Below are 24,076 nucleotides of genomic sequence, written 5' to 3' on the forward strand. Positions count from 1 at the left end.
GGTTAGGGATATCTATATGCACTTTGCACTAGTGCACTATTAAGACGAAATTAACACCTCTGCATAGACCCTACGCCGTAGCCTTATGTGCATCTCCCCAGAAATATAACTACATGTCGCGGTGACGCCGACCTCCTGTCTATTTTTGTAAGCTGAAGCCATTTCCCTCAGTGGAAACAAAACTAGTATTTACTTTAATTTCACAGATAAGAAACAATAAATTGTGAAGACAATAAAGCCTCCACATAAATAACATTTTGAGTCTTGTGTGTGATTTATCCTGGCTTCATATGAGCAGAGGAAATCTCAGCTCGTCGCTAGGCTAATTTATACAATGTAAAATACCATAGGCTTGTGCTAATAACGTTAGCATGTTATATTTGTTTGGAAAACATGTTTAGTATAAGACAGTTAGTTTGCTGGTGAACTTTGTGAGTTGTAATGGAGCAAAATTTTGTAACGTTACCTTTGTTAAATGTTGCTGTTGTCCCTGGTTTTATATGAGAAGAGGAAAAGTTCTCTAGCTCCTGGTTTTATATGAGAAGAGGAAAAGTTCTCTAGCTGCTAGGCTAATTTATACAATGTAAAACGCAATAGGCTTGTGCTAAAAACATTAGCATGTTGTATTTGTGGGGAAAATGTGTTCAGATAAACACAAGTGTTTGTCTGTGAATGCTGCGAGTTATAGTGAAGCTGATTTATGTACTTGTGTTTGAAATAGTCTCTATAAAGTGTGTTTTGAATCAACTTAACTTTACAGCACTTCACAGAAACCCCACTGCCTACCAGTGTTTTGGAGGTGTAACTGCAGAGTAACACAGACACACCACTGCACAAGTCTAAATACTCACAACAGCATAGGCCACGTGTGTAGGCTACGAGGTAGGGTCACCCGCACAAGTATAAATCCCACTAAGGGTGCTTTAACACCTAACATGTTTAGTTAGGCTAAGTTTAACTCAGGTTCATTCTCCTGGTTAGTACAGTTAATTTGGGCTGGTGTGAAAAGGTGGGCCTCAGTCTGTTTCCAGGTTGTGTTGTTGTGTGCCGTGAAAGCATACAAACTACCACAGGAGTTTATAACAGCAGATATGTGATTTTAGCACAATTTCAAAACCTAAACTACTAACAGAGCCGTCTGCTGATGATGAAGACTGTCTGTGATCTGTTAACTGATCTGTATGAGACCATATCGACCTGTGTTATTTATGGTAGTCATTTGGCAACCATGGTAACATGTACTGTATGCATGCCAGCGCGGGTATTTTCCCTGATTAAAAAGCTGTTAAAACCGCCGTGCATCCGACTCCGTGTACTTTGTCAGTTCATTAAGTCCATTAAAAGCTGTGACAGCGATGCTACAATAATAAGCCTCAAATCATTACAGTACAAGATGCCTCCTTTATCGTCCTGTCTCTACCTGTTAGTCATTACTCATAACATGAGGTTGATTAACAGGCTAATAATACTATTAGGTCAATGCTCATAATCAGTTACTTCTTTGTGAGCTCTAAGCGAACATAAATATAAACATCAGAAGCATTAAAGTGCTGGATAAACTTCTGTCAGTTACCAGGATTCAATTTCCCCACGTGGGTCCTGATGTTGCAGGATGGCAATCGCCAGAACTTTCCAATTTAGTTTATTGAGTTTCCTGTCAGTCTGTGTAACTTCATGTTTGTCAGTGTGAAGAGGAACTGGATCAGAACTAAATGCAACAAATGGACTGAGCTACAGGTGTGAAAACACCCTTGTTGTACTCGTACTCACTGTGTGCAATGACAATTAGTTATATCCAATCTAATTGAATTAGAATCTTGAGTACACACTATATTTACATTACAGTACTTTCATTAAGTAGCTGTGTTTGTCGACATTAAATGGCCTTCCACACTGCCGTGTATTAATGATAAACTCACACTAATGAAGGTGCTTTAATCATATCTAATATGTAGAATTCTTTGTTAAAGTACGCAGCAAATCAGCTTAACAAAAGTCAAATGTGACATTACCATAATGAAAACGTGGAGCATCCACTTCTCCTGACATGCACACATTTTGAAATATGGAGAAAACCCAAATCAAGCTAGTTCTATTCTTTAATGAGGCAGCAACTGAGACACTTCTGCCACACTGTTTTCTCTCTCCCAGAGCCCAAACGACTGACTTTGTCAGCACTAAGACACAACAAAGAATGTACTTTCTAAAGAAATCGCTGTGTTTTAATGTTCAGAACAAAATGCTCCAAACTGTGCTTTTACTGAAAGTGTTTTATTCTTCTGCATCATCTGCTGGTTTGGCAGTGCCACTGAGGCACAGACAGAGACTGTAACAATGGCCAGTAAACTGTTAGGGATAACTTTACCAAGTGTGGAATGCATCTAAGGCTGGCATGATATCAGATTACTGCTACATGATTAGTGGTCAAAAGAGATCATGCTAACGATATTACTGCAAAACCTATAGAAAGTTTGAGAAATAATAATAATAATGCTGTCAGTCAAATTCATTTTTAACTTTGTTCATTGTGCGTTTTGTCTCTTTTGGCAAATTAATTACACATTAAAATTAGGTGTGTAGGTGGAGATAGAGTCTGTCACCATAACTGTACAAAAGCGTACAAAAAGAGCAATCACACTTAATGGATAGTAAAAAGACAACCAGATGGCACTGTGGGAGGGAAACAAAGTGAGAGCGGAAAGAAACGGAAACTATTTAAGAAACGGTGGATTAGTTACACGATATCATGTCATCGGTATATTATTAACATGATATCTAATTTTTAAATATCATGGTTACCGGTATGTTTTGAAACCTCTAAATGCATCTGCAGAGACAGAAAGATGAAGAAGGTAAAAACTGCAGGTGACCTGAGGCACCCCCCTTAGCTTCCTTATTTAAACTGTTGCCAGGGCGACAACGCTGCCACCCTCTGTTTACTTAAAATAGATCCAAGCTTTCCTATGATCCTGAAGCCAATAAGTTCTCAAACAAGTGGCAACCTCTGTGTCTGAAAAATGAAGCCAATGCAGAAATGCCAAAAACTGCAGTTCCTTGAACGGCCACTTGAGGCTCCTCTGAATGTGAGTCAATCCCCATAGACCCCCCATGTAAAATTACCCAACTTTAAACCAGAAATAAACATGTTTACAGCCTGTTACAAAAAATGGTTTGGTCTCTGTTGCTAATTTCCCCCTTCATGACTCAACTGTATAGTCTGTGAATTGTCATATAACTCACTAGTTTTACATTTTATTAAGGCTTTAAGTTACGCATAATTAAGGGCTAGCGACTGTGAGTGACAGGCTGTCTGCCGATAATATCCTCGGCTTCACAGTCAGATCCACCCCTCGCTCCTCCACTGCGCCAGCCTCCCGCCCACATATGGTCACTTCTGGCTCCAAAAACTAATACCCCTTTTCCATTGTCACTCTTGGCCACGCGAGTAAAGCCATTTCGCACCGATTTGAGGTTCCATTGTCAGTTTAGACGCCCCATGCCACGGCAAGCCACACCAGATTGACATTATCTGGAGCAGGTCCAAAAGCCGGGCCGCCCACCCTTTAAGCAGGTAGCGGTGATGCCTCGCCGAATGCAGCCAACTCCTGACAACCGACCTTCTCCCCTCGAAACAAGTGTGTGTGTTGGGACACTCTAGAAAGGAGTGTTTAAAAATCTCTGTGTTCAGCTCTCAGTACTTTTGTAGCTTCTAACTGAATCTCTGCGGTTCGGAGTTTAGTTTCTCTCCTGCGTCCTGTTTTTACTTTAGATATCTGCTAATTTACTGTTTCATGTTTGCTATCCGCCATATTAAAAGTTGTGTGAAGTTGCTGCTCAAAAACTCAACATGTCCTTGTTTTGCTGCTTCACAATAAAAATGTATACATAACAAATTAACGGGTTTTATTGTGAAGAATTATTACTGAACTGGCTATCTATCTATCTATCTATCTATCTATCTATCTATCTATCTACATATCTATATTCCTATCTACCTATGCATCTATCTACCTATCTATCTTCCTATCTACATATCTATCTTCCTATCTACCTATGTATCTATCTTCCTATCTACCTATGTATCTATCTACCTATGTATCTATCTACCTATGAATGTATGTATGTATGTATCTATCTATCTATCTATCTATCTATCTATCTATCTATCTTCCTATCTACATATCTATCCTCCTATCCACCTATGTATCTATCTTCCTATCTACCTATGTATCTATCTTCCTATCTACCTATGTATGTATGTATGTATCTGTCTGTCTGTCTGTCTGTCTATCTATCTATCTACCTAACTATCTATCTATCTAATGATTAATCATGTTATTCGAGCATCTCTTACTCTTAACTAGGACCTGGGCAGTGGCCTCGATGATACCCAGGCTGCTCATGGCCACGCAGGTGTAGTTTGCAGACTCCCGGACACCGTTGAGCTCCAGCACGTTCCGTCCAATCGGCATTTCATCCTCCGGGGTCAGGTCCTCGCTTCCCAGCATCCACTTGACGTAGGGCATGGGCGACCCCACGGCCACGCAGGTGATGTTGACGCTCCCTCCCGGCATGATCTCATGGTTGGAGGGGAGGATGGAGAAACGAGGGGGCACACGGCGCACTGGGAAAGGAGGAGAGTCGGGGCAGAAAGGAAGGGGGTGGGGGTGGGGATGGGGATGGGNAAAGAGAGGAGAGGTAACAGGAAGGGGGAGAATGAACTTCAGGGTTTTTACAGAAAATTACAAAAGGGATATTTCAAGTTTAGTCCCAATTACTTTATGGTACTGATGATTCCAACAAAAAGACACAAATCTTGTGTTGAGCTCAACCATTCAGTGAGCTGCCTACTCAAAATAATATAGTGACAAACTCTTGAGTATCATTTCAACCAGGACATGACACCTATAGTCAGTTTCTCTTCTTTAAAACAAATTTTTACTAATTATCATGCATTTAAGCCAAAAAATATGTCTTTCAGATTCAGGTTTTGGATTATATCCGTATTATTTTTACACATCCATCTCCAAACAGTGACTAAACTTCACCAGAAACTTCAGGGAGAAACTTTACTTCATTGAGATTTCTGCGCCTGGAGGTGCTCCGGCATTAGCTTGGCTCTTTTTAGAGAGTGTATGCATCACGGGGGCCGATCAATAAGCCCCTGCCAGCTATTTGTGTCCCCATAAGAAGAACAAGTAAAGTGGCAAGTTATATCCAATACCGCATCTGTCGAAGGTCGGTTGACTATGTATTAGGGAGAGATGCATCGAGAGACTGAACTCATAGGTCACTTGCATGCCTGGGCTACTCAAGAGGGATAAAATGGTGGAGAAACACAAAGAAGAGAACGAAGAACTGAAGAGACGGAGACAGAGAGAAGCGAGACAAAGAGCAGAGACACTGGAGAGAGACAGATAGAAGGAGAGGAGGAGTCAGGACAGAGAGAGGAAGAGAGAGAAAGAGAGAGAGAAAGAAAGAGGCAGCTCTGCTTCTCTTCCAGACAATGACAGGCAATGTAGCAAAGGACAGCCACATTGTACAACAAGATACTGTACAATACATAGGATTCATAACTGATACAGTGTGTAGTCAAAATGAATTGGAAATGTGGACAGGAGTGGATCGAGGGTTCTAATAGGGTGTTTTGTGGCAATTACAGAGTGATCATTGGACACATTAAGTAAAGAACACCAAGACAGCATGAAAGAGGCAGAACGGGAGAGAACGAGTGCGAGCAAAAAGAGAGATATGTGAGGTAGTATGTGCATGTTTATAAGTTAATAAACTTATGTACATGTGTCTGTCGCTCCTACACATCAGGGTGCAGACAGAATGCAGAAGAAGAAGAGATAAAAAAAGGGGGAGGGAAAGGAGGGGAAAAGACAGGGGAGTGGAGATAAAGAGAGGATTAGAAGAGGGTTTTTTAGGGGCAAGGAGGGAAAAAGGGGGAAGAAAAGAGGAGCGAGGAAGAAGAAAACACATGGATCTATTTTAAAACACGGCTATATACCAGGCCCATTCAGAAAGTAGGTGCTTCAAAAGTAAGAGAAAAAGAGACTAGTAGAGATCGGATGTTTGAGGGAACAGAAGAAGAAGAAGAAGAGGATACCCCAGGGTCACAACACAGGAAACAGAGAGAGACAGAGAGAGTAACGGACAAACATCTCTGCATGAAAGGAGAGAATGAAAGGGAAGGCAAACAGAGAGCAGAAACATTGTCGAGAAAATAAACTCTGAGAAGCTTATATGTATAATAAAACATGACCGTGAGAAGCAACAAATGCAAAAAGACTACAAATGAAAATAGATTTAAATTAAAAAGTTACTGTAAAACCCTGCAGTAGCAAAACAATGGAGAGGCGAAGTCCCTCCCCTTCCAGTGGATTGCTATAGGACCTTATATCAGACAAAATACATACAGTAGTCGATGGTAGTAGTAGTTTTTTAATCATGTTTGAATTGTGCCATGAAACACATAGATGATGCAACCTAAAAGGTAATTGTGCAAGACAAGAAAGTCGCACACAAGCTGCGTCCATCACGTCATAACCTTGTCTCTTGCTGAAGCTATGATGCCCGTGCGTTCCCACATGAGCACCGGGTCTTGCTCGTTCTTTCGCCTCCCAGCTGATGAAAAGACCAGGAGTCGCTGGATGAAACATGACGTAAGATAACACTACATTTATGTGTGGATCACAGCTGAGTTACGTGTCTATCTAGCTGGTGCTGGTGACGTACAAAGGCAGATTATGAAACAATGGGCCCCTGGGCACAGACATGCAAAAAGCCCCACCACCTGTCCTACATAGCAGCACACAACTTTATGCTGGGTTTGCCTTTTTTGTAGCTGTCAGAATCTTTTTGTAGTTTAGTGTCACACTTTTTAGTTCCTTTGTGTGTTCTTGAAGTTGTGTTGTGTTTCTTTGTAATTGTTTTGTGTCTCTTTGAAGCCATTTTGTGTCTCTTTGAGGTCTTTCTGTAGTTCCCTTGCATCTCTTTGTTGTTCTTTTTTGTCTTCTTTAAGGTAAATTTGTGTCTTTTTGTGGTGGTTTTGTGTCTCTTTGAAATAAGTTTGTGTCTCTTTGAGGTATATTTGTCTTTTTAGGTTCTTGTGTGTCTCTTTGTATTTGTTCTATGTCTCCTTGTAGTTCCTTTACATGCCTTTCTCGTTGTTTTGTGCCTCTTTGAAGGTCAATTTGTGTCTCTGAGGAATATTTATGCCTTTTTTTGGTCATTTTGTGTCTTTTTAAGGTATATTTGTCTTTTTAGGTCATTGCATGTGTCTATGTATTTGTTCTCTGTCTTTTATAGTTCCTATGCATCTCTTTGTTGCTGTTTTGTGTCTTTTTTTAAGCTAGATTTGTGTCTCTTTGAGGTATATTTGTGTCTTTCTGTGGTCATTTTGTGCCTCTTTGAAGCCATTTTGTGTCTCTTTGCAGGCCCTTTGCATCTCTTTGTGGTCATTTTGCGTCCCCTGTATTCGTTTTGTGTCTCTTTGCAGTTGTTTGTGTTTCTCTATAGTCATTTTGTGTCTCTTTGAGGTATATTTATGGTCTTTTTATAGTTCTATGGATCTCTTTGTGGTCATTTTGTGTCTCTTTGTAGTTCCCTTGCATCTCTTTGTTGTTGTTGTGGGTCTTTTTTAAGGTAACTTGTCTCTAAGGGGTATATTTGTGTCTTTCTGTAGCCATTTTGTGTCTCTTTGAAGTATATTTGTCTTTTTAGGTCATTGCGTGTCTTTGTATTTGTTCTGTTCTCCTTGTAGTTCCTATGTATCTCTTTGTGGTCATTTTGTGTCTCTTTGTTGTTGTTTCTTCAGGTATATTTGTGTCTCTTAGGGGTCTCTTTGTGTCTTTTGGGATGTTTTGTTTCTCTTTGTATAGTTGTTTTGTGTTTCTTTGTAGTCATTTTATGTCTCTTTGCTCTGTGTCTCCTTTTGCATGTCTTTGTTGTTGTTTTATGCCTCTTTGAAAGTCAAATTGTGTCTCTATGAGGAATATTTATTGACTTTTTGTAGTTCTATGGATCTCTTTGTATTCATTTTGTGTTTCATTGTAGTTCCCTTGCATCTCTTTGTTGTTGTCTTTTTTTTTTGCTAAATTTGTGCCTCACTGTGCATCTTTGTGTGGTCACTTTGAGCCTCTTCCTGGTTGGTATAACTGGAGTAACATTTTGCTGGTGGAGGCCAGAGGGGCCCCTGATACTTTGGGCCCCTGGGCCTGTGCCCAGTTGGCTGGTTCAGTAATCCATCCATGGTGACATGTATCGTGTGAGACAAGACATATAGTTCACATAGTTTTTCAAACAAAACTAATGCTAATAAGACAAACCTATGATAAACTCTCTTGACATGCAAAATTATCTTTTACACTGATAAACATCATATCATTACGTCATAGCACAGTTTAAACAGAACCGCCTCTGATTACTGCACATATTTTCTCCTAAATAAGGGCGTATTGGAGACACCAGAATTGGAAGGACTTCGCCTCTCTTTGAGTTTTCCTTTGATCACTTGGAAATCCAGCAGTAATTCTAATATATGTAATATAATATAATATAATATAATAAATAAATAAATAAATAAATAAAAATAAATAAACAAAAAATATGGGTAAATTTGCTGCATAACCTCCACTCCTTAATGTGTACCCTCATTACTTGGAATCTTCATGGGCCACATCCCCCTACTCAAAGAATCTAGAGACAATTGGATAGAAGTTAACATTTTTGCATGATTTCAACAAATTGAAAAAAAAAGAAAAATAAAAGTTGCCGTGACGTCACTATCATTTCATGAATAACACATAAAGTGTAAAGCATTTGGAATACTTGTAGAAAATAAAGAATCGGAAGATACCCAGAATTGGATACAGAAGTTGAAGACAAGAAAGAGACAAAGAGACAAAAACAGGTAGATCTGTTAGAAAACAGACATGATTAGGCAGGCATCTCCTCATTAGAGCATGCTGGAGACAAACAGACAGACAGACAGACAGACTGCATCCATGACAGCTCCATGCACAAGACAGACACAGCAGGTGCAATGCAGCATGACAACACTATCACTTTCACTCAGTCAGTAATTTTAAACCGATTAATATGGCAAAAAATAGACAATTAATTAAGCATATGGATTAGTCTGGTAATATGAGCAACAACGGGATGAAGGTGAAGACTCAAGATGATCGTTTAGTAATCTGAAACATGAACTCAGCAGTATTTCTAAAGAAAAAGAGAGACAAAAGACTGGAGAATCCACTGCAGAGACGCAGCAGAGCACTTTACAATAAAGTGAGCTCATAACAAGGGATAATCCTTCACATGCTCACAGAGCCTCTAGCTTTAAGTTAATCGAGCCGGGCCGCATGATTCCCCTCCAGTTTCTATACAGTTTGTGAGAGCCAGGAGCTTCAATCTTTATTAGCGGGGGCTATCATTAGTCCCGTCCTCTGCAGGGAGTCTGGAGGCTACAGGCTGAGGAGACCTTGGCACAGCCATAAGGATTATGGCTGTATCTCCGCACTGCTATGTACCCGTTCAGCACCGTCACTGAGCTGACATTTACGCAGCACCATCCAGTCCGTCTCAAGGACACCGCTTTCATTATCCACTGTAATAAGAGGGAATCATTAATATCCCCTCGATATCTAAAAATGTGAATAGATATGATTAATTTCAAATGTCAGTCAGTAGAGGCGTATCGGAGTGTTTGGTGAAGATAGCAACAGCCAGAGATACAGCACGGGCTGTGTTACAGTACAGCTGGCACATTGCTATACCTGTATATAAACTGTTTACTGTTAGTCTGAGTCCTGATGACACACCACATGGAAAAATATTCAATTGAAGTACAAGTCCTCCACTGACAGTCACGTGTATATAAAAATACATAATCATTTTTTGAGGAATGAACTTAAAGGGTGACACCACCTAATTTAAGAATTCAAATATGTTATTTCCAAGGCCTGGGAAAGTTAAATCAATATTAGCGAACATGAGCCAGAAACTAGAGCAGGAAGTCTCAAACTTGTGACGTCATCGGGTATAAAATCTGAAGCTGCTCCATAGATAACGAATGGGAAAATTTCTTTTCTTTTTTTATACTCATTTGAGCTTTATTCTATTGTAGTGTTCTCAGGTCTTAAACAGAAAATGTGCCCATATACTCAGAACGTTCCCCTGGGTGCTCTCCAGGGGCGTAAATAAAGACAGGGGATGAGGGGGTCATGGAGAGAGTGGGCCCTTCAACTACATGTTGGGAAGAAAATGGGCCCTCGTAAGTAATTTAGATTGCCACCTTAGAAATATGCCTGTGTTAAAAGCAAAACTCACATTTAATTCAAAATGGCGCCATGTGCTTTATTTGCTTTATATCTCTCTTTCTTTTTTGTTGTTGTAAATGAGCCAGTAGCAATCTATAACACAATATGTTATAGAAAACATTCAAATAAATGAATAATTCAAATTTTCTTTGGTATTTTTGTCCTGTACATATATGTGATGATGATTTTTGGGTGATGTGTATGTTGGTGTTATCTAAAGTCAAGTCTCTATTTGATCATGTGACGATAAGATTAAACAGTAGCTAGTTTAGGCGCATAATGAGTAACCTCCCGGCCTTAGGGCCCGTTATAATATCGTGCACTGGGGCCTTCTGTAACAACCTTACACCACTGGTGCTCTCAGTGTCACTATAATCATCCTGAATGGACTGCAAGTGACTCACGGACATGTCAAGTTTGTGCAAAACACACTTTATTTTAAGTACAGTGAATTTCCAGCACAGACGGACTCCGGGGTTTTTTCTGACCTAATTGTATTGCGGAGTTTTGCACAGCGGCGACCGGATCTTTGCTCTCAAACCACAAAAAAATGTGATGGCGCAACAGTCTCCTTCAGTACATTATTCTATGCTTTCTTTTGATTTTCACATTGGCTAGTCATCCTGTTTAATTTGTCTTCTGATTAAATCGGAACCGCTGAAACAAGTTGTAGGAAGCCTCTGCAAGTAATTGGTTGCTGGCAGACATTCTGTGCTGCAATAAAATGGTTAATCAGCAGTGCCGTGCACTGTAGAGCCGATGTGCTGCTGGTTCTGCTGGCCTGAATAGAATATAATGTCTATAGCCTTACTGCTGTGTGTACAGCCTTATAGACTGAGCTGAGTAGTGATGAGCGGGTCGACCCGCAACCTGCGGGACCCGCAAATAGACCTGCGGGTCGGGCAGCAGTGATAGTCTGTTAAATCGGTCTGTAAATGATATTTTGACATTATTGGCTATTACTGTCATGGCATCCGAAGGTACTGATGCATTGAGCAGGTGACAGTCCGTGGTCGTTTTCAAAACACACTTGTGTCACGCACTCCAAAAGAAACTTGTTGAAACTTTCAACAATAATTTATTGTACAAAACGGGGGAAACAAACGTTGACAAAAACGGTTCCATAATTCATATTAAATTCAAAAGATTACAAAAAAACAGCTACAAGTTAGAGGGAATAGTGATAAAGTGGTAAAACTTGGCATTGATCCACAGCCTCAGACGAATGCGCTCAAGCGTGCCGTGCGCACAAGCTCCGTTGGTAGGCTATACTATATTTTGACATTTTTAACAATGCAATTTAAAAGTTTTGATTTTTATTGATAACCTACATTTACCAACAACAAAAAGACTACATTTAGCACCAAAAAAATATGTAAAAAAACAAACAAACAAAAAAAAAAAACGAATATCAAATACCAAATTTTCATAACGAATACCTACCCATAGAAACGAATATTCAAATATCCGAATATTTGGGTACAGCCCTAGACTTTATACCCTATGACATCACATATTGAGTTTTAACTCTCTAGTTTTTGGAATTGGGAGAGAGTTGTTCATGTTTCTGCACATTTCTAGACCTTAGAAATAACATGTATGAATTTTGAAAATAGGGGTGGTTCCACTTTAAAGCGACAGTCATTTTTGCTGAACTCTGGCCACAGGTGCCAGTTGCAGGCTAATACTAAATGCTAAAATAAAGTCTATCAGGAGAAACAATGATCATAAAATCAGTGAACTGACTCAGTAATGTCAGCAATGTCTAGCTAACGTGTGCTAAAGCTTACAAGCATTAGCTGCCATAAGGTGGTGGTCATACCAGACCATGTAAGGCTGTAGCAGTATTGAATTAAGCAAGGATGGATTTTCTTGCTTATTAATAAAAGATAAAATCTGACAGAGAAAGAATGTGATTGTTTTTCTTGCAAACGTTAAATAGTATCAAAAGTAAAAGCACTCAAAAGCAGGAAGTGAATGTTATCTATACAAATAATTTCTGAATATTTGAAACAGTTTAAATACTCATTTCCTGCAGTATCGATACACCGGTACAAGCTGCACTTTCTCACCCTTGCTTTTTGATAATGTTACGACAGTCATTTTGCTTTTCTCTGCTACTGACAAAGAAAAGACAAGTCGCTGTTTTCATGTTCTAGCTTTGTTGTATTTATCTTTCAGCAAAAATTTTAAAATGTGTGCCATCAATGTAATTTTTTCCCTGTTGTATCGAAAATGGTGTCAATTATTGATAATTTTAGAAAGTTAGAAACGTCAGTATCGTGACAACACTATATATCATATTATTTTATAGTTATTACTGATGCATTAATGTGTATGTATCATTTTACTGTTTTAGTTGGCTGAGGTGGAGCTAATTTGAACTATTTTATTTCCTTCATGAAGTAGTTTTTCTCAAAAGGGCGTATGTGAGATCTTTTGAAAATGTTTCTTTTAAAAAATATCTGTCATGCATATTTCAAAAAATAATTAAACTATAATAAGTTTAATAAAAATGCAAATGTAAGTTTGATTAACCAGATTTTATATTAAATATTCCGCAACTGCCGCAAAAAAAAATCACCTTCACAATTCCGTTTGTTCACTGTGGTTTTCTACCAAAGCACTGGTCGAGGGTCCTTGGCTGAAAATATATTACAAAGGGGAACATTATTGCAAAAAGCTTGAGTACCACAGGTCAAATCATGTTTTATGAGGTCATACTATTCTTTGTAAGTGAAATCTTAACTGACAAAGTAACTAGTAGCTACAGCTGATAAATAAATGTAGTGGAATTAAATGTACAATATTTCCCTCCGCATTGCAGTACAGTTTAAATACTTATCTCAAGTAAAGCACAAGTACCTCACATGTGTGCTTAGGTACTTGAGTAAATGTACTTAGTTACTTCCCACCACAGGTGATGTGATGGTTCTCTCGCCATCTTGAGTTCATGGCATGAAAGCAGCCAAATAACTGATACTTCTCCTGCAAACCTGCACAGCACGAATACCATCAACACAGACGGGCACATACAAGCGTGACTGCAAGTGCAAGATTTCCACTCAGTGCAACAAGTGCAGAATTGGAGCAGATGTGATGACATGGGAGCCGCGACATAACATTACACATGATGTGATACAAAAGCAGAAGAAGAAAAAAAACAACAACAGAGAGACAGTAGCCAGACATGACAAGACAGCAAGTTCAATAATATCACAATGCGAGCATATCAATAGGCGTGAACACACACTGTGCCATGCTCTTGTGTCAGTCCGTCAGTCAACACACATGCAAGCGGTGCTCCTTTCTCTTTCTCTCTCACTCCTTCCATGCAAACATCGCCTCTTTTTAATCTTCCAATTCTTGGGTCTCCATGACAACAAGATCATACCATGCAGAAAACATTGATCGGGGAGTGAAGGCAATACCAAGGGTTCTGCACACAAGGCCTCACAATGCAGTCAATGCACTCTGCTGCGTAGGCAGACCACTTCATCATCGTAGCAGCTTTAGAGAAATCAACTCTCTTCATATTTTTTGGAGACAATATCATTTCACTTCAAATCTACTCCGGCGTCCTTTAAATGTTTTTTTTTTTTTTTTTTTCCTTTTTTGTTTCTCTCTGTTTCAATAAGTGAAGCTTTCTGAAACAAAGGAGTAACAAAAGAAAAGAAAGAGCACACCAACCTTCTCGAAGCTCTGAGGGATGAGAGGGGGTTGATGCAGAACACAATGACGTGAGGGGGGGAGAGAGAGAACGGGGAAACACAGAGAGAATAAAAACGGCCAGCGCAAAGCCACTCGCTCCACTGCATCACACACGCTCACCAACACGCACTCTCCTCCGATATCCCAATTAACATAGAATCTAGAACTTAGAAATCTGAACATTGGTCGTGGTCTTTCAGCCATAAGCCAGATAGATACAGCAGCACCCACAGTCCAGAGGCTACAATCAGTTACACAGGGATCATGTGGGTGCAAAATGATGCCATTAATGTAAATATATTTAATTATATCCTGATTGTTTCCAAATTTCCAATCAAATCTGTGCATCTTTTGTGCAACATTGTCCTCTTAATCTGCCTCTTGTATAGAAGCCATATTAGTAGACAGATCAGTGATGCTTCCATGCAGTTAAACCAAGGTGTGTCCCCAACTCCATGTCCAATTTGACTCCACTGCAGGGGCTCGCACCGAGGTTTAAGGTGGACTTGTTAAGGGTGGTTGTGAGAAATAGCAAACAACAGATTCAACATGTATTGTAGACAATGGATGGGTTAGTAATACTTGTTTAGAAAGCACAGAAATGAAAAAAGACTTTGTCTGTACCAAGAGCACCTTAATCGTTTCTGTGTGTTTGTCTCTCTGTGTGGGTGTGTGTTTGTGCGTGTGCATGTGCATTTCTGGGTTCACGTCCTACCTCGCACATACAGGTTGGCAGGGGAGGAGTAGCGCACGCCTTGGGAGTTGGTGGCCACACACTCGTACTTCCCTTGGTCTGTTTCCTCGCTGTTCTCGATCTGCAGCGCTCCTGCAAGACAGGAAGTGACAGACAGACAGAAAGAGAGAGAGAAATGAAGATGTTCAGTCGAGTTTGAAGAAAATGTTCCTGCCGTTATCAGCCTTCCTTTGCATCCTCTCCTTTTCATCCTGAGATGTTTCGCTGTTAGTCTGTTTCTGTTATATTTTGACCCTGGGGTACCCGCTCTTATATTGCTTCAACATATCCAATAAAGTCAGTTTTGTTTGGTATATCTGTGAGGCACAGTGTGAATGGGCCACGCTCTCATATACAGAGCCATGTATTTTCTCTCTGCACGCTCAGCAACACATTTGAAAATCAGAAAATTCCTTCTACAAAAAGTTTGGAAGTCAAAAACAAGTCTCAAAATGACTTTTTATAAACTTATATGACACTTAAAGGACCTTTTGTTGTACACCTCTTTACGAGCTCGTGATTCCCCTCCTCCAGAAGGCTCACTGCCACCGTGAAGAAAGCCTGTTTCTATCTCGGCAAGCTTTACCCCACGGCAACAACCCGACAATGCTCTTTAACTCCTCAACTTGTTTCTTTTACTTCCTCAATTTTTATCCTCCTACCCTGATCCCACTGTGATAAACAGTGACTCCCTAAACGTGCTATAATTACACACAGCACTCAGGTATTCTTTTGTTCCACAGGGTGCTATTCTTATTTTTTTTGTATTTTTGCTAACGGCCTTTTGAATTACCAGCAGAGACTTTTTTTTTTTTTTTTTTTGCTCTTTCAGCCTGCTCTGTCACATTCATCTCATCTGAAACTGACTTTGACATGGAGCCTGAGGAGGAGGCACAAAACCATGGATTACAGTCTGCTGCAGGAGGAGAGGAAAAAGACACAACTCAAAACGCACATGAGACACAAACACTAACACACACACACACACACACACACACACACACACACACACACACACACACACACACACTAACACACAGTTTGTAAGTCTGATGCAAAGCACAGTATGATGTATCAGATCTTCTAGAGGGGCTCTGGCTTGTAAGAGACGTATGGAGATATATAGAGAAGCAGAAGATATAGAATGCTTGCACACGCACACCCGTAGAAGATTATCTACTTCAGTAAAAAGCAAAACCAAAATTCAAAAAGTCCTGCATTCATAATTACATAATGTACTGAAGCACCACAGTAAATGTATGTTAAATTATTATGCAGAATGTTCCCTTTCAGGCTGCAGTTATTATACATGAATTATATAACTGCATTATTATTAATTATGCATCCATTTGCTCTCAGCATTTGTAGCTATTTAAGGGGAATTTAAAGGGTAATTTCATCCAAATTACACCAACTGATTGTGTCACACTGTTGTAAACACATACAAAAGTATGTTTATATATATTGAGGCGGCAGCATAAGTCTTCTGGATGAATACCTCAAAACTTCAGCACATGAGACCATAAAACTATCTGCACAATAACCCAAGAGATAATTTAGAAAATATGGTTGTTTGTTTTTGTAATTTGGGTGAACTGACCCTTTAACTGCATTTTACACAGGCTGACGAACTGCAAAAATTGACTTACTGATCAATAAGTTGATCAAAAGAAAAGATTATTTTGACAATCAAATCATGTTTTAGTTTTTAAAAAAAGAAAAGCTAAATGCTCTCTGGTTCCAGCCTCTAAAATGTGAGGTTTATTGCTTTTATCTGTTTAATATCATTGTAAACTGAATATTTGGTGGTTTGGGGCTTTTAGTCAGGCAATAATAGACATAAAAACATAATTCTGGTCTCTGTCGTCTGATATTTTCCAGACTGAAAAATTAAATCTACAAATGCAAGTCATACCCCCTCTCTCCCTTGCTTTCCTTTTTTGAAAAAGAAATAAAATAATATGTTGATTTATGGAAAATGAAAATAATCACCGGATGCAGGCCTTTGTTCACGGAAAGCAGAAGTACCTTAAAATTAAATCTAATACTTAAAGGTCCTCTCCACATATCTACAGGTATGTTTTTAAACAGATATTTTCCTTCCTCATTAAGCAAAAAAAAAAAAATCTGTCCATATGACATTACAAAATCCATCTGTGCTAAAACACAAAAACAGCTCCAAATGCTCGCCTGCCTTTGGTGTCTATAGCAGTCTTCCCTCGTCACACACAGGAAGTGAAATGTGAGGCTAACTTTAGCTTTTTCAAAACACCTACTGGAGCTCACATCTGTTTGATTCCAGTTCTATATAAGGAAAAAGAAGCTCACACAAAGATACGAGTGATGGTCTGGACATGCTAAAGTTTTCCTTCCACTCCTCATCGACAACAATCCCACTTTAGAAGGTGTCACCATTTGCTGGTTCGACCGGGCCCCATCAAGAACCACTGTATCTACACATTGTATGTACACAAACCACAGACCAAGTAACACTGGGTTCAGTAGAAGCCTCAGTTTGTCCTTGAAGTGGTGCAGCAATAAATTTAAGTGTAAAGTGGTCATTAGTGGTGCTAACACACCGGTAGTCAGCTGTTGTTATTGTTTTTGGCGCATACTCATTACACAAAGAAACAATGGGCGTGCACAAATTGAGAAGATCATTATTTCCCAAATGCTCTGCTACACACTCCCACAAAAACAGAGGCGTTTTAAAAATCTCCATTTCAGTGACCTGAAACTTTGCGTGTGGACGAGAGGCCAAATTAAACAGGAAAATATATGTTTACGAAAATATCTGTGTACGAGTAGACACGGCGAAACTTCTCCCGTGTGCCAAGCATGTAGGAGAACTACGGTGGTCGATGTGAAATTTCGAATGTCCCCATCTAGAGTTGGTTTGTCCAGTTCTGGGCTACTATAGAAACAACATGGAGGACACAGTGGGAGAGGACGCACTACATATGTAGATATTCTACATACTACTCATTCTAAGGTCATGAAAACACACTGATACTTAACTTCAGGTGATTAAACACTACTGAAAACACAGTGATGAATATTAGATGCCTCTAAATCCTACACACTGGACCTTTAATGTACTAACTAGCTACGTTCCATGGCTGCACACACATACGCACAGTGTGTTATCCTAATGGTGAAAAAAGCTTTTAATTATTAAATCTTAAAAACAAGGCCAGTTAAGCACTAAAAGGTTCCACAGAGACAGTCAGTGTGTGTGTGTGTGTGTGTGTGTGTGATTCACAGTTTACACAATAGCCAATCAGAATATGCAAAAGTTTAAACAGCATGTTTTTGGATGCTCAGAGGAGGGAAAGAATGACTTGTTACACACAGCTCGGGCACAAGCATGCGCTCTGTGTGTCGGAGTGTGTTTAGCGAGCTGAGAGGCCCTGCTAGCTGAAGCTGTCATCCATTTGCTGTCTTCTGCAGTTACATGAAAGGAAAACAGCTCGTGCCCTCCTCTTTCTCTCTATTTTTCCATCTCTCATTTCCCCGCGGTACAGGGCAGAGTTGGGAGATAAACAGGAATAAATTATCTGCTCTACAAGGCGAGCCTCCTCTCCACAAAGAGGTGGAGGCAGCGGGAGGATCGAGGGGAAAGACGAAGCGGAGGAGAGATGGGGCTGGACAGGTGGAGATCTGCAAACAAGAACTCATCTGACAGCTGGAAGCTGCTCATATGGCTAACCATCAGCACGGATTTGAAATGGGCGATTGAAATCTTCTTTTATGCACAACATGTCATTACCATACATGGAAACAGACAGGTGTTCGGTATATCCGCGCATATAAAGGTCGCCGCATTCGAACATAAACACATGGCGCAGACAGATAACTGGCAACCGACAAATATGAAGATGGACGGTGTGAGAGAGCAGGACAAAAAGCTGTAAAAAGGGAAAGTGAAAGATAACAGAAGAGTGGAGGGAGAGCAGTTTGTTAGTGAGTCTGGGAGCTGCTGACAGACCCAGAATGAGATGTGACTTCGGTAAATTGAGCTGCTGTGAAATCGCAGTTGGTGTATAATGTCTGCTGGACTGAGGCTCGGCTGATCAGATGACAACAGATACTGCTAACCCGATAGCTCGGCCAGAACATCTAGGTCAAACAGATCACCTGGACTCCGGTCTCCCACAAGGTGAGACATTAACTTTTAACTGGGACGGGACATTTAGCAACAGTCGGAAGAGACAGGTGCTATTTTTACCACAACACAGTTCACTTAAAGATGCAGGATTTACCTAAAATCAATGTACAGACACAGACGTAATCCCTCTAAATCATCAGTTATGACCCATTAGAAGTGTGTGATAGTATATTTTTCTGCAGAGACTCTGCCTTCTGCTTCAATTGTCTTTTTATTTTCTGTGTTGGGGATGTTTATGGTGTGCACCCTCATAGCGCTCAGGTGAGATCGGGGACAAAGCGGCAAAAAAACGCAAATATAACGATGTGGGGATGCCTTTTACTTTCACTTTCACTAGGAAACGTAATTTACAAACTGTAACTGACAATCCTGTATAGTGTACCTTTAATGCAGTTGAAGAGCAAACAGTTGGGATCAAACGAGATCTTTTGCACACCGGTTGTAATTTCAAGTTTTCCCTGGAGGTGAACACGAAAACATTAAATACACCCTCCAGTGAAAATCGAGTTTTTAACCTTGTTAACATGTCCATATGGTGTTTTTAATATGCTATAAGATATGCAGTCATCGCCATAGCACAGCATTTCCTCCTGGGATCTGCAGTGCACCCATGACAGTCAGGTATTGTTACATCACAAACCTAAGGAACCAATGCCGTAATGCTGCGGTGCAACGAAAAGTACCGGAGTATGTCACAGTTTCACTTTCGCTTCAGCTTGTCAGAGCTGGTGATCAGGAACACATTCATCTAACCTTAGCAACACATTATTAGTGGTTTTATAACGTAATCAAGCTGAAGGCTCATGTCATCCATTACTGTTTACAAGCAGAGGATTGTGTGTTTGATGAGCAGAGTGAAGGTGAGCATGAGCTCCAGGCGAGTGGCTCGTTTGCATATTCATAGATCCACGCATGCTTAATGAGGCAGAGGGGTAGAGTTCCATCCAAGCCATTTTAAGGCATGAAGGGATCTTTTCATGGAAAGAATAAAATTGCAAATATGTAATTTTGATGAAGAGAGATAAGTTTTAGGGGTTTGATCAATGCCTTCAAAAGAACTCTAAAGACAGGACAAGATTTTTAAGAGCAAGTTAGCTACTGAGCTTACAATGTAATTCATTTAGGCCTGAAACAACAGAAAATTAAAATGAGCAACAATTTAGCGATTAACTTTTTAATCATTTAAGTCATTTTGTAAAGCAAATTGACAACCATTTATTGGTTATACTTTCTCAAATGTGAATGCTTGTTAGTACTTTAGTCATATAGACCCTTTTACTGTTAGTAAACAGTGTGATGTTTTTGGTGGGCGGGGCTTAGCTGCAGGCAAAACAATTCTCCACAGACATTAGCCAACGCTAGCTAGCAAGTTCTGTTAGCTATTTTTAGACAATGGAGGAAGATGATGTGAGTGGTGCATTTAGAGACAATCATTCAAAGTGCCGGACCGCACTCTGGCACAACTGGACCGTTCGTAAATTGGGAGCGCTGTCAGAATGTACCATTCGGTTAACCAGAGAGCAGCACTCTCGGAGCAGCAGAGCACCAAGTGGAGTGAATGTGTGAATAGCTTAACTGTTCATTAATTCATATAGAACTGTAACGCTCCATTTTTTCAACCACAGGACTCTCATTTTAATCTAGAGCATCAGATTGAATTGACGAACGCACCATTTCAGGTCACTCACTCTCCTGGACAGCAAGTGTTGCTTGAAAACATAAACGCTGACAAACGAGACTGGACTGGCCGACCCGTATGCTCTCTCAGTGGATTGATGATGTCACAGGAAGCTTTGTGGTTGATTACTATGCCAATCTTACATAGGACGACACTCACGGTTTCCTCCGGTTTGTTTTACTATCGAAGCTAACGTTAGCTAATGTGCTAAAAAGTTAGCATTACAGAGAAATCCAATATTCCTCTTATTAGCTCCCCAGTTTCCGATTAGGTGGACATGATAACCCTTAATACACATGTTATTCATCCGTACAACAGTAAATACTTTTCCCTAACCTGATATGAAGTGTGCGCTGCACATGCGAGCATATTTGACGATCGCCTTCATCCAGTTCTTTCGTCTTATAGCATTCAACCATAGCTATCTTTGTTTTTGTTGATGTGCAGTGGCGGCTGGTATGCAATAAAATTTAAGTTTGAGACATGACACCTTCTATTCTGGCTCCCAATAACACAACAAGACGATATATTAAGACTCCTATGTAGCCTACAGCCCTGTGGTGGTGAGTTGTGTTTAGCCTCCAGCTAACAAACTGAAGTCACTGTGACGTCGGCCCTAAAAGGGTCTATATAACAGTAAATGAGAGTTTAGGACTGAGAATGAGACAAAATTAAAAAAAAATAAAGTTGCATTTTTCATAATTTTCTGACAAGCTACAGACCTGATCAATAATCTATTCATTGTGTAAATAGTCAGCAGATTAATTGATAATGAAAACAATAATTAGTTGCTGCTCTTTATGGATTCTTTTGCAGATTTATTTGTGCCCTAATTTATATTACCTCCACAAAAAACAGACATTAAAAAACTAGATAAGCAAGTATTACATATCACAGCCTAAACAGTAACTCCACCTGTTCCCTCAGACGAGAAGCATGATCTGTAAAAGGATTTGTCTTTCACCATTTTTAGAAATCCTTTAAAAAACATCCTGGATCTTCACCAAAAACTAATCGTTTGTTTGTTTGGCCAGTGTCCCAATTTCCAACCAAATTTCATTGTTTGTCTGTCTGTTAGTCAGCAGGATATCTCAAAAACAGATGTCAGACAAACAGGACCAAAAATAACCTCGGTGGCAGAGGTATTAAATGATGCACTGGAAACATTTGGGGAGAACACAGTCATAACTAATTCTGACGGATGCCTGAACAAATGCATTTATGTGGTTAGTCAGAATATGGCTGTTGTACTGTGACGCTGATTTAAAGAACCCAAACGGTGTCTTTATGTTTCAATCACCTCCCTTTTTGCGTTAGATAAAAGTGACCTAAACCATGACCGTTACCATAACCACAACCTTTGATCACATCGCAGTTCTTGGCCAAGACAGGTCCATCCATTACCCAGCAGTCAACCTCGGGGTCCATATTGCATGCCATCTGTTAGAGTGGAGGTCTACGGAGGCTGTTAAGTGCTTAGGTAAACTCTCCGGATCTCAGTCCCAAATGTCAGCGATAGACAGATAACTTGTCACGGTTCTCCTCACGCACATCTAAACGGGTGCAGCAGATGGCATGGAAAAATGGATGGATGCTTTGGTTGAGGTATAAAGATGTCAGGAAAAGTTCAGCTCTGTACTGTGCCATATGTTTTATATGGAAGCCCATTTCAGTTTGTGTGATTTAAAAAAAGGGGATCCAGTAAGTCATTATAATGAGAAGCTTTATCAAAATAATGAGTTAGTATCTCTAAAATACTATTGAACTTTCTAAAAATAATGATTTACTCATCTCAAAGTAATTACTTAGTATCTCAACATAATAAGAAATTCTCAAAATATTGACTTTGTATCTCAAAATAATGAGAAACGGTACCAAGACAAAATTATTTTGAGAACGTTTTCATTATTTTGCGATACAAAGCCATTATTGATAAGTAGTTTGATAAGTGCTCATTCTATTGATAGGACTACTGATTATTTTGAGATATTAAGTCAATAATTTGAGATAAGTCATTATTTTAAGAAAGTTTCCGATTATTTGGAAATACTAGGTCATTATTTTGAGATACTAAGTCATTAATTTTAGATTCTAAGTCTTTTTTTGAGATAAGTTAATCATTATTTTGAGTTTTCATTATTCTGAGATGCTAAGTAATTTATTTGAGATCGTAAGTCATTATATGGAAAAACTAAGTCATCAATTTGAGATACTGAGTCATTATTTTAAGATACTAAATCATTATTTCAAGTTTCTCAATATTTTGAGATACTTAGTAATTAATTTGAGATACTAAATAATTACTTTAAAAATACCGAGTCATTATTTTGAGATACTAAGTCATTAATTTGAGAAACTAAGTCATTATTTTAAGATACTAAGTCATTATTTTGTGATACTTAGTAATTAATGAGATACTAAATCATTAATTTGAGATAATAAGTCACTGATTAGAAATACTTAGTCATTATTTTGAGATACAAAGTCATTATTTTGACATACTGAGTGACTAATTTGAGATACTAACTAATTAATTTGAGATACTAAGTCAATAATTCAAGATACTAAGTCAATAATTTGAAATACTAAGTCCTTCGTTTGAGATACTAAGTCAATCATTTGAGATACTAAGTCATTATTTTGAAATACTAAGTCCTTAGTTTGAGATGCTAAGTCAATAATTCGAGATACTAAGTCATTAATTTGAAATACTAAATCCTTAGCTTGAGATACTAAGTCAATCATTTGAGATACTAAGTCATTATTTCAAGATACTAAGTCCTTAGTTTGAGATGCTAAGTCATTATTTCAAGATACTAAGTGCTTAGTTTGAGATGCTAAGTCATTATTTCAAGATACTAAGTCCGTAGTTTGAGATACTAAGTCATTATTTTGAAATACTAAGTCCTTAGTTTGAGATGCTAAGTCAATAATTCGAGATACTAAGTCAATAATTTGAAATACTAAGTCCTTAGTTTGAAATACTAAGTCAATAATTTGAGATACTAAGTCATTATTTCAAGATACTAAGTCCTTAGTTTGAGATACTAAGTCAATAATTTGAGATACTAAGTCATTATTTTAAGATACTAAGTCCTTAGTTTGAGATAGTAAGTCAATAATTTGAGATACTAAGTCATTATTTTGAAATACTAAGTCCTTAGTTTGAGATGCTAAGTCAATATTTCGAGATACTAAGTCATTAATTTGAAATACTAAGTCCTTAGTTTGAGATACTAAGTCAATCATTTGAGATACTAAGTCATTATTTCAAGATACTAAGTCCTTAGTTTGAGATGCTAAGTCAATAATTCGAGATACTAAGTCATTAATTTGAAATACTTAGTCCTTAGTTTGAGATACTAAGTCAATCATTTGAGATACTTAGTCATTATTTCAAGATACTAAGTCCTTAGTTTGAGATGCTAGGTCAATAATTTGAGATACTGAGTCATTAT

At 38.9% G+C, this 24,076-nt stretch overlaps 1 protein-coding gene across 9 annotated transcripts in view; it reads right to left on the minus strand.

Annotated features, from left to right (window-relative positions):
• The window catches only part of LOC126408877 (receptor-type tyrosine-protein phosphatase S-like), a 106,396-nt gene that overhangs the window by 37,699 nt on the left and 44,621 nt on the right, over window positions 1-24,076 (minus strand). For 5 of the 9 annotated variants that reach the window (XM_050074634.1, XM_050074630.1, XM_050074631.1 and 2 more), the window contains exons 6-8: window positions 14,755-14,865; window positions 5,798-5,812; window positions 4,355-4,624 (exon numbers count right to left, since the gene is read on the minus strand). In XM_050074634.1, coding sequence (XP_049930591.1) covers window positions 4,355-4,624; window positions 5,798-5,812; window positions 14,755-14,865 — 396 coding nt within the window. The remainder of the gene's footprint in view (window positions 1-4,354; window positions 4,625-5,797; window positions 5,813-14,754; window positions 14,866-24,076) is intronic. The other 4 variants (XM_050074636.1, XM_050074635.1, XM_050074633.1 and 1 more) reach the window with 1 other exon arrangement.

This window comes from Epinephelus moara, chromosome 21 (genome assembly GCF_006386435.1).
Source record: "Epinephelus moara isolate mb chromosome 21, YSFRI_EMoa_1.0, whole genome shotgun sequence".
Classification (NCBI taxonomy): domain Eukaryota; kingdom Metazoa; phylum Chordata; class Actinopteri; order Perciformes; family Serranidae; genus Epinephelus; species Epinephelus moara.